This window comes from Lutra lutra, chromosome 8, assembly GCF_902655055.1.
Source record: "Lutra lutra chromosome 8, mLutLut1.2, whole genome shotgun sequence".
Classification (NCBI taxonomy): Eukaryota; Metazoa; Chordata; class Mammalia; order Carnivora; family Mustelidae; genus Lutra; species Lutra lutra.
This window is the reverse complement of record NC_062285.1, coordinates 57373638-57384448: the sequence shown is the minus strand read 5'-3', so window position 1 is coordinate 57384448 and position 10811 is coordinate 57373638. Positions and strand designations below refer to the sequence as shown.

The following is a 10811-nucleotide window of genomic DNA, read 5'->3' as shown; positions in this document are numbered from 1 at the left end:
CCCCAGCCCCCAGGAGGCGCCGCGGCCCCAGGCAATGCGGCACTGGCACCCGGCACCTACCGCGTCTAGGCCCGGAAGCCCGGGGTACGTAGAGAGGGCAAAGGCGGCGCCAGAAAGCCCTAGGGAATCGCGAGGGATCAGCAGGCCCTCAGTAAGAGGACGTCCTCAAAACCACAAACCCAACCACTACCATACGTCCTCATCGGCCTCGGGAATAGCCAGTTTCCGGCGCCTTTAAACCAGGAAGTCCTGGCTGCGTCCAATCCTGGTCCTTCTTTCTCCACTTAGTCTTAGCGTTGGTTCCTCGCCTGAGGAGCGCCAGACAGGCCGTCTATGGATACCAATCAGCACTCAGGAAAGGCGCATGCGTTCTCCAACGAGCGTGGCGTACGGTGAACTTTGACCCGAAAGCGACCTCCTCCCTTCTCCCCCTCTTTCCCTGTGAAGATGGCGCTCTCCAGGGTGTGCTGGGCTCGGGCTGCTCTGTGGGGTTCGGCGGTCACCCCCGGACCTCATGTCACCCGGAAGCTGCAACTTGTTCGCTGTGGCCTGGCCTGGGGGGCCCCTCGGTGAGGGACCTGGGAGAAAGGAAAGCGTTTCTGACGTACAGGGCTTTCCAGTGTCAGCCTTGTTTGCATGCGGTCTCTTAATTCTCAGCGTTCCACGCCCTGGCCCCGGGGCTTTTATTCTTCTGCTCAGAACTCGCATCCCGGTCGCACCAGTGATAGAGCTTCCTGACCCTCACAACTCTGAGTGCCCCATATTTTCCGAATTCCCCACGTGTCCTGAACTCATCTGTCAGCCTCCCATTTCGGCTTAGGTTTTACGGCTTATCTCGATCCCATCTCTTTGGCCTTAGCACGCTGTTCAAATGGTTCCTCAGGCTTTGCGCTCCCTGCAGACTCCTACCACACCCGATATTCCTTAATGCTTGACCTCTCGTCCGCGCGACGTTTTTCTCAGTCTGATTGCTTATCTCTCCTTATGCCCAAGATCTTCCTTGGATTTCCGAAGATTCAGGTCTTAGCATACAGCCTTTGAGACTGGTGTTTTACATTAGTGTAAAGGACTGATTCCCAGTCTCTTTGATCTCCCTTGTAGGTCTTCAAAGCTTCACCTTTCACCAAAGGCAGATGTGAAGAGCTTGATCTCTTATGTGGTGGCCAAGACAAAAGTGATTAATGGGAAATACCATCGTTTCTTGGGTCGTCATTTTCCCCGCTTCTATGTCATGTACACAATCTTCATGAAAGGTAAAACCAAAATAGAAATCCCTTGAATTCGTTCGTGGGCAATGCCAAAGAGTTTAAAATAAATAAGATGACTTGCATGTTCTGCTATGTGGTGTGAGCTGGGGTGTTTTCTGTTTCATATATGCTTGAGGATTAAATTCGTTCTCAGCACTTTTGAAGAATGTTTCTAGAAAACATCCAGGGGGAATATAGTTATTGTTGCATTTTTCTTAGCCGCACACAGCCGACTATTATAGGAATTCTTTGACATGTACAAGGACAGGCATCTATGGCTTCACAGACCTTGCCCTGTGATGTCAGTTGACTTGGCGCATAAGAAAATGTGGTCTAATGCTTGTCACAGATCTGTCCTAGATAGCATATCGTGGAAACAACACTACATAGACTTATTTTCTAAATGTTTTTATTCAGATCAGAGCTGTGCTAGTTACTAGAAGAGTATATAATGATAGGTCACTATTACCTATATAATGATAGGTCACTGGCTGTGTGGCTGGACTAGTTATTTAAGCTCCTCGTCCCTTCGTTTTCTCATCTGTAAAATATGGAAAATAATGGGACCTACCTATTGATCATATGGCTGTGAAGATTAAATAAATACATAAATAAATTACTTATGGCCTGATCATAGTATGTGCTCGATAAATGTGTCTATGTTATTGTACTCTATACTTTTATCATAACTGCAATTACAGTAAACTACCATATTGTCAGCTGTGAATGTTATCAAGATTATTACTAGCTTCATGGACTTGCAAAATCTAAAGTAGAAATAGAATGGCTGCTATGTCTTCTGCTACCAGGTTTATAACTAGGATTAAAATGAGAAAAGGGCCTGGAAAAGCATTTTGGTTTTTTTGGGTTTTTTTAAGCTTTTATTTTTTCAAGATTTTATTTATTTTTTAGAGAGAGAGCTCGAGCAGCGGGGGTAGGGGGGGTGGACACGCAGAGGGAGAGGGAGAAGCCGACTGCACTGAGCAGGGAGCTAGATACAGGGCTGGATCCCAGTACCCTGGAATCATGACCTGAGCCAAAGGCAGAACGCCTAACTGACTGAGCCACCCCTGCGCCCCTGTTTTAAACTTTAAATTATGAAAAATTTTAAATATACACAAAAATAGATTAATATAATGAATTTTCATGTACTCAACCTCACTTCAACATTTAGCAACTCGTGGCCACCAATGTACTGAATTTATACACTTGCCTTCTCCTGTATTATTTTGAAACCAACGTAGACATTATATCATTTCATTCATAAATATGAAAGCATTTTTAAAAACTAAAGCCTTAGGTAAAATGTAAGAATTATCATCAGATAAACAAAAAAATTGCAACCATAGAAATATGTTGAATTACAGTATTTCTGAAAGTGTTCTAGAAGGAGATAAGTTAATATCTGGTTGGGGACTACATAAGGTTAATTGAGCAAGATTTCCTGAGGTTAGGGAGCTTTCGTGTTTTACTTTAAAGAGGGAATGAGTAGAGTGAACCAGAAGAGGGAGAGCATTCCATAGTAGATCACAGAAGGCCAAGTTGGCTGGAAGAGAGATGATATGCTAGGGGGATAAAGAATGAGAAGAGAGATACAGTTTGGCCTCACAAGAGTTTCAAGTGTCCTGGTTTAGAACTCTGATTTAGAGTAGTGTCCAGTAGGTGTGTTGTGGGTAAACATGGAGTTGGAAGCTGTGATAAGATTCAAACTAGGATAACATCACACTCTGTTCTCTACTTTAATGAGGCAGGATTGCAGATGTTATGGGCTGATGCCAAAAAGGCTAGAAGAATAAAGACAAATATGTGGAAGCATAACATAGAGTTTCATCAACTTCCATACCGGGAGATGGAGCATTTGAGACAGGTATGGGCCAGGGGCAGATGTCCAGAAGTTCATGGTTGAAGTTAACCAAGAGCTCAAGCATTTTTCTTTCCTGTCTTGTTCACCCCTGATCAACTTTTCCCCTCCACTGTGAGAACAAGCATCGAACTAAATGAGAGCATCAGGTTATTTGTTAGACTTAGGTTTATTCAGAGTTGTAGCCCTCTAAAATAGAGCTCCATAGAGAGTCTGGAGGACTTTCTGAATAAAAGTTATAAATACTAAAATCCAGTTCATTTCTGAATATATAAAAATCTGCAGGGATCCAAAAGGCAGGAAAGTAGTATTTGGTGGTGACGAGATGGGTAGTTTGGAAGCTAGAAGTGAGAACCTAGGACCCATTTGGCATATCAGGAAGACTTTGTTGAGGGATTTATTATAATGTTAAGCCCTGTACTAGACATGACTTGGGATATCAAAATGAACCAAATCAGGGCTTCTGTCCTCAAGGAACTTACCAACTAGAGGTAGATAGAGATAACCTTGATCCTTCTGTGGGCTGCAATGGAAGTTTACTGCACAGTATGGGGGAGGGATTGTTCATTGTATTAAGAACTTACTTGGGTTAAAACTGCATCTGTCTTTATTTCTGCTTAGTTCCGTCGAGACGTCACCAAGTGTCTTTTCCTGGGTATTATTTCCATTCCACCCTTTGCCAACTACCTGGTCTTCTTGCTCATGTGAGTATAGATTTCTATCTTCCCAGCATATTGAAGAAACAGATTTTTTTTTAATTAAAAATTATTTAAAGAACTTTCCATTTCAGAAGTAGCAGAGATTATCACACTTCCTGCTCCAGCCTTTTAATTAGCCATTCAGTAACACTTGGATTACTGGATCAGCTGTAGATATAGGTAGCTTAGACTTTACCTGTCTCTTAGCTACCCCTGTGTGTTGTGAAATAATATTATGACCTTTTCCATCATCCCTAGAATCAGCAGCCCACTCCCTAAGAAGCATAGGAATTTGGGAGAATCTTTTTTTTCCAGGAGAGAAATGCATTTCATATTCTGGTAACATAAATCCTTATTACTTTACCTTGTATTCAAAGATGACTGTTTTATTTAATTAATTTATTTATTTCAAAGATTGGATTTATTTATTTGACAGAGCAAGAGAGAACATGAGCTAGGAGAGAGGCAGATAGAGAAGAAGAGGCAGACTCCCCACTGAACAGGGAGCCTGACATTGGTCTCAATCCCAGGATTTTGAGTTCATGACCTGAGCCAAAGGCAGACACTTAACCCACTGAGCCACCCAGGCATCCCAGTTTTATTATTATTTTTAAAAATTTATTCATTTATTTTGAGAGAGAGACGACAGGAATGGGTGAGCACAGGGTTGGGGGGGAAGAGAGGGAGTCTCAGGCAGACTCCGTGCTAAGCATGGAACCCAATAGGGGGCTTGATCCCACAACCCTGAGATCATGACCTGAGCCGAAAACACAAGTCGGACACTTGACTGACTAAGCCACCCAGGTGTCCCCAAAGATGACACCTTTAAACTGTGATCTTGCATGTTATTTTAGTTATCTGTTGCTGTATAACAACCCTGAAGCTTAGTAGCTTTTCATGGTCTTACGGGTCAGGAAATCAGGGTTCCGGTGGATGACTGATTTTTCTCTTCCATGTGGTGTTGACAGAAGTCCCCCCAGTATTTAGCTGATGAAGGGACTAGTCTGGATGTTCTCAGGTCACTCATGTCTGGTACCTTAGCAGGGAGGCTGGAAGGCGGGAGCTCTGAGGTAGCGTGCCCACAGGCCTCTTTAATGTGGTGGCCTCAGAGAAAATGGCAGCTGAGGGCTCCAGGGGTGAGTGCTTCAGCAAATAAGAATCTGCTTGGCCTTTTATAACCTAGCCTTGGAAGTCACAAAGACTCAGTCCGCTCTGTTTTATTGGTTCAGTCAGTCACCCAGATTTTAAAAGTAGGGGGACATAGACCTTCTCAGTAAGAGGAATGCCAAGGAATTTGCGGCTGTGCTTTAAAACCACTACACATGTGGAAAAATGAATTAAAAAACAAATTTGCCTTGAACGTTTTACATACACATACGGACTGTGCCACAGTTCGAGGTTGTCAGCATCTGCAAGGAGCGGCTCTGTGTGCGCCTCTCTCCACCTCTGTCCAAAATATGTTCTTCAGATGCTGTAGTTCAAATGAAGCCATTTTTTTTTTTAAAGATTTTATTTATTCATTTGACAGACAGAGATCACAACTAGGGAGAGAGGCAGGCAGAGAGAGAGGAAGGGAAGCAGGCTCCCCACTGAGCAGAGAGCCCGATGTGGGGCTCGATCCCAGGACCCTGAGATCATGACCTGAGCCGAAGGCAGCGGCTTAACCCACTGAGCCACCCAGGTGCCCCCAAATGAAGCTGTTTTATCTGATTGCTGCATGCGAGGCTGTTCCAGTACCACTTCCTTTCATATAAGCTCAGTGATGTCGCCTGAGATTGTGCTTCAGTGTATCTTTAAACCTCTGGCTGAGATTCATTTACAGAAAAGAGCAGTGAGGTAGGGAGGGAAGTCATGTCTCCATCTCTTCTTCTAGTGCTCATGTCTGCTGAACGCCTTCTTGGATCACTTTGAAAGAGGCCTGTTGTGACAGTGGCAAGTGACATTGTGATTCCTTTTCCTTTCAGGTACCTGTTTCCTAGGCAGCTCCTCATCCAACATTTCTGGACCCCAAAGCAACAGATTGATTTCTTAGATATCTATCATGCTCTCCGGAAGCGGTCCCACCCAGAAATCCTTTGTTGTTTAGAAAAGGTTATCCCTCTTGTTTCTGACGCAGGACTCCGGGGACATATGACAGAGCTGTGCACCAAGGTACTCCTCCAACTAACCCTTCCTGCAAACTCCGACTCGTGAGATCCTGTTTGCACTAAAACTAGGAAAAAGGGCCAGGCAGGACCTTCTTAACCTCTGCCAATCTCTCACCTCTCCCAAGATACAGCATGGTACCCACCCAACAGTACATGACATCCTGGCTCTGAGAGAGTGTTTCTCTAACCATCCTCTGGGCATGAAGCAACTCCATGCTTTGCAAATGGTGAGCACTTTGAAGCTTTCTGTGTCCCGCAGCCTCACCTTGCCTCAGGTCGTGTGGGTGGTGCTAACTGTGTTGACTTTCTGCTCCTGTGTTGATGTGTTACAGAAAGCCCTGAGTAGAGCCATGCTTCTCACGCCTTACCTGCCTTCTTTCTTGTTGAGACACCGTTTAAAGACTCATACCATCGTAATTCACCAGCTGGACAGAGCTTTGGCAAAGCTGGGGATTGGCCAGCTGACTCCCCAGGAGGTGAAATCGGTAAGAACTTTCTGCGAAACCAACCCTCAGTCCTTGGTGGGCTCCTGAGCTCATGGGACTGGGAGCTTACAGAGAGCTCCCTGTTTTGCTTGTTAGAACAAAGGCCAAACTCTTTATTCTTTCACCTCCTTTCTGTGTCTTTTTTCTCAGTGAACTTAACTCATGGAAAAGGAATTGCCCATGTAATTTCAGTCTATATTTCTTTTCCCTGGGCCCTTCAAAAACTGAGGACACGATTTTTTTTTTTTTTTTTTTCAAAGATGTTTATTTATCTGTTTGGGAGAGAGAGACAGCACAAGCTGGGGGAGCAGCAAACAGATCCCAGGACTCTGGGATCATGACCTGAGCCAAAGGCAGATGCTTACCTGCCTGAGCCCCCAGGGTGCCCCCGAGGACACTGTTCTTTAGACCTACCATTTTCTGTTATATACACCTCTTTGCTTGTCCTCTTGTGTGTCATAGTTCAGATTGCCGTGGAGAAAGGTTTCTTGTGGGCACGAGGTTATAACTTATTTAAAGGAGATTTTGAATTATTTGTGGGTTTACAGTTCACGGGCATATTTGCTATGTGATTATTAAGGACTGTTACTCTTCTGAGTGATCCAGGCTTGCTATCTTCGTGGCCTGAATTCTACCCATATTGCTGAAGAGAGGTGTCGAGCTTGGCTGGGAGAGTGGCTACAGATTTCCTGCAGCCTGAAAGGTGAGACACATCCCTGTGGTTATGCCACTAAAATCCAAAGTATTTTTCTCCTTGATTCTAAGATTATTTTGGAGTTGATTATTGAGTACCGTGGGACCCTTATTTAACATATATATCTAAATGAAAGGGCATAAACTCATTTGCCTACAGGGACTAAGCAGGTAATGAAGTGGACTATGCGAGACAAGAGGGAGTAGTGAGGACTGTGGGAGCCCAAGACCGCACGTGTGCCGGCCGGAAGCAGTTTCTCAGGCCCAGCACTATTGACGCTAATGTCCCATGCGTTAGAGGATCTCTGGCACTGTCCCTGGTCTCTACCTATGAGATGCCAGCGGCATCCTCCATACCAGTTCCGACAACCCAGAATGTCTCCAAACATTGACAGATGTCCACTGGGGGAGAGGAGAACAGAATCATCGCAGTTGAGGAGCACTAGTCTAAAGGCCTTCAAATTCAGAACAAAAACACTCAGCTGGCTAAATGCAGAGTACCCGAGAGTGGGTATTAGGCCTGTGGGTCTTCTGGTGGAACCTTTGGCTAGGCCTTGATGTTTTCTAAGCCTGTGAATATCAGGCTAGGCCTACTAATCTCCTTGGAGCTGAAAAATGTCCAGAGCACCAGCTTCTACCAGAAGAATCCCAAGGGTGACAGTGGTGTTTAGTAGCATTACCATCTCTGAATTTTCTACCACCACCCCTTCAGAGTCAAGAAATGAGGCTGAGTAGAAAGGAGTGACTGGTGGAAGAAAAGGAAAGCGTACATGCAGGGACTGGAACAAAGCCGGGGAACTTTGAGAGCAGTAGCCTCTTGACATCACACCTCTGCACTCGGCTTCCCACCTCTAGTATCCAGCCCTGTTCACCAAGGCAGTTAGAAGGCTACCTGTCCCCTGGCCAGGCTATTAACACTGATGGTGTTTGCAGAAGCTGAGCTGTCCCTCTTACTACACAACGTGGTCCTGCTTTCTGTCAACTACACTGGGACAGGGTGCTGAGTGAACCTGGAGCGGATGGCCTTGTCCTGCAGTCACAGAGGACAGCCGCGTGGTACCAGACAGCACTGGTCGGCAGGGGGGCTGTGTGCGCCCTTAGGCATGTGGAAGGCAGAGGAGTAGGTACTGCCGGCTTCCCCGCGTGGTGCCCGTGTGGGAGCTGGAACTGAAAGGAACCCTCTTCCCAGAGGGGGCCCGAGTGCGCCATCATCCCAACTTCCTCAGAATCAGCCGGAGCTGCCAGTGGCCTCTGTCCTGGCCTTTCCTTGTGAGCTTTAAGTTCAGGTCCTAGGAAGTGAGCTCTTTCCTCATTTGGCCGAGGGCTTGACCACTGCTGTATTCCTTACAGCTGTGTTTTCGTTCCAGTTTCTGGCTGGCGAGGGCAATGGCACTGTTGAAATCGGCGCATTTACATCTATGCGTGTACTTCTGTGCTGCCCTCAATGCTTCTTGTGATGACCAAAAATAGCCTTTTTTTTTTTTGTCCCCTCACTGCACTGGGTTAACCACTCCCTTTCCTTTCCAAATCCTTGAACACTTTTTTTCCCCCCAAGCAAATAGTTATTCATATATGGGAACTAATGGAAAAGATAAAAGGAAATGCAAGTGCTTCTTGCCCGTTCACCGCCCCCTTATCTGTTTCTGGGCTGTGGGGCAGCCCCTAAGGATCTTCAGCTCTGCTGCCTCCACTGTGCTGTAACAGACAGTGGCCCCTTCCGTGGGCCATGAATTAAACCTCGAAGGTTCTAGGCACTGCCCCGCTTTGGAGACCAGGAGAGGCCTGCTTTGTGAGCAAGTTGGGTTTAGCTTTTGTCTGTGTAACTTATTGTAAATGCATGAAGCACTGTTTTAAAGCCAAGTAAAGACTGCCTGAAACCAGTTGCTGCAAATGACTTATGCATACTCTAATTTTTTTGCTAAAGCTCCTTTGACAAGACTGACAAAACCTAACTAATGGGGGAGGGAGGTGGTTGGAATAGAAGCTTCTGGTGGGATGGAAGTTCTGAGGGAACTGATTCGACATCAGTGTTCTTTGATTTTAAGATGGTCCTAAGGAAGAGGGAATTTGGGATTAACAAATGAGCCCCCAAAGTAGGGACTATAGGCAGGGGAAAGCTCCAGCAGGGCAGAATCAGGGCCTACTTTAGCTGAAGAGGTACATAAAGGCATATGATGCAAGTCAAGCTCTTGATGCTCCAACGAGAATGTTCTATTTTTCCACCATAATGTTGTTAACATTAATCTCTAACTGACCTAATTAGTTTTATAGATGATGCTAGAGAAACACCCTTTCTCTAACAATTAACAAGACTGCCAAGATAAAGAATAACACACTGTTCTTTTGAATATTTCTTTAATATTACATTTAAATATTCTCTTTAAATACAGCATTATCACAATGTAAAGGACCTAAAAGGAAAAAAAAAATCTTTTCAGAGACCCAGACAAGCTTTGGATTCACATTGAAAATACTACCTGTGTACAGGATGTGAGAAAGGAAACTGGAAAATGAGTTGCAATAATGAGATTTCTTTTATCTAGGCCTAGACTGAGCAGGACCGAGGCCATCTGCTCCTGTGATCAGAGGCCTAGGCTTAGCTTTTCAAGCAACCATGAGCTAGAATTCTGTCCAGCTCAGGTAGCACCAGAAATGAGATGGACTAGGTTGTAGAAAAGGCCCTTTGCTTGACAAGATGATTAATGCTCAATGTTAATATTCAGCATTAAAAAACTTGGGATCAGCATGAGTCAGAATTGTTGAGTTAATGGAGGGATGGACTTGGATGAAAAAACTAGTTTTTCAGATATCGTTTCTTGGCCTTTCGGCTAAGATCAGGTGAAGAAACTAGTTTTTCAGAAAAACCAATTATCTTGGGGGTTGGCCATCAGTTTGACAATTAGATTTAGATTGTTGGTTTGATCCCAAAGGCTAAAGTGTCTCTTATTGAACAGCTGGAATTCACTTCCTAGGTGAGGCTGGACCCCTCCTAAGGAGGAACTGTCTAGCGCTGCCCCCCGCACAACACAAACTTTCAGGAAAATTCTTTTCCAGAGTCGAATTTGCAGTGAAGCTTCAGTCTTGTACTCAAGTGGCCAGCCGAAGGTGGGAGAGTGGGGCTCAGCTTGGGAGTGTCTAGATCTCAGGTACTTAAAAGACTGTTTTGTGAGGCTAGGGGATGGGGGAAGACAAGGTCCTGTACTTAAGAACTCCCCTCCAAATGTAAAACCAAGCAAAACCGGGAATGAACAGGAGAGGCAGACTGGGTTCATCTTTTAAGTACAGGGTCTCGCAGGCTCAGGTGCGAGATCGGATAGGCGAACTGCTGCTGGGACATACAGAAAGGGTGCTTTAACGGCCCACAGGAAAAGGCTGGGTGAGCAAGGTAAGTGGGAAGAGTTCTCTCCCCCACCAAAATCAAAAAGGTTTTCACTTGTTCTTTGCCACTTAACATACCAGAAGTGAAGCATGATGTAAAGGGTGCTAGAGAAGAGTATTCTGCTCCCTCCTGCCTCCAAACGGAGACAGAGAGAACTACTAATAAAAAGAATTCTGCGGTGGTCATCCTGGAACGTAAGCTGGACATTAAGATAAACAGGAACCGTGTCCCCCCATCGAGGTAAGAGCTGAATTTGAGTCCCACTTAATAGATCTCAAAGGTCATAGAACTTGAATTCTTT

General features: G+C 45.2%; 1 protein-coding gene across 5 annotated transcripts; it reads left to right on the top strand.

Moving 5' to 3' along the window:
- The first annotated feature begins 412 nt into the window (after positions 1-412).
- LETMD1 (LETM1 domain containing 1) lies at positions 413-9011 on the top strand. Of its 5 annotated transcripts, none has more exons than XM_047742184.1 (9): positions 417-569; positions 1102-1253; positions 2999-3114; positions 3730-3812; positions 5771-5957; positions 6079-6180; positions 6286-6438; positions 7045-7141; positions 8065-9011. In XM_047742184.1, exons 1-9 carry the CDS (start codon positions 448-450, stop codon positions 8133-8135), a joined length of 1083 nt encoding a protein of 360 aa, XP_047598140.1. In that variant the 5' UTR covers positions 417-447; the 3' UTR covers positions 8136-9011. The 5 variants fall into 5 exon arrangements, with proteins under 5 accessions (XP_047598145.1, XP_047598140.1, XP_047598142.1 ...); XM_047742186.1 differs by lacking the exon at positions 8065-9011 and adding an exon at positions 7844-8058; XM_047742187.1 differs by lacking the exon at positions 6079-6180.
- Positions 9012-10811: the final 1800 nt, after the last annotated feature.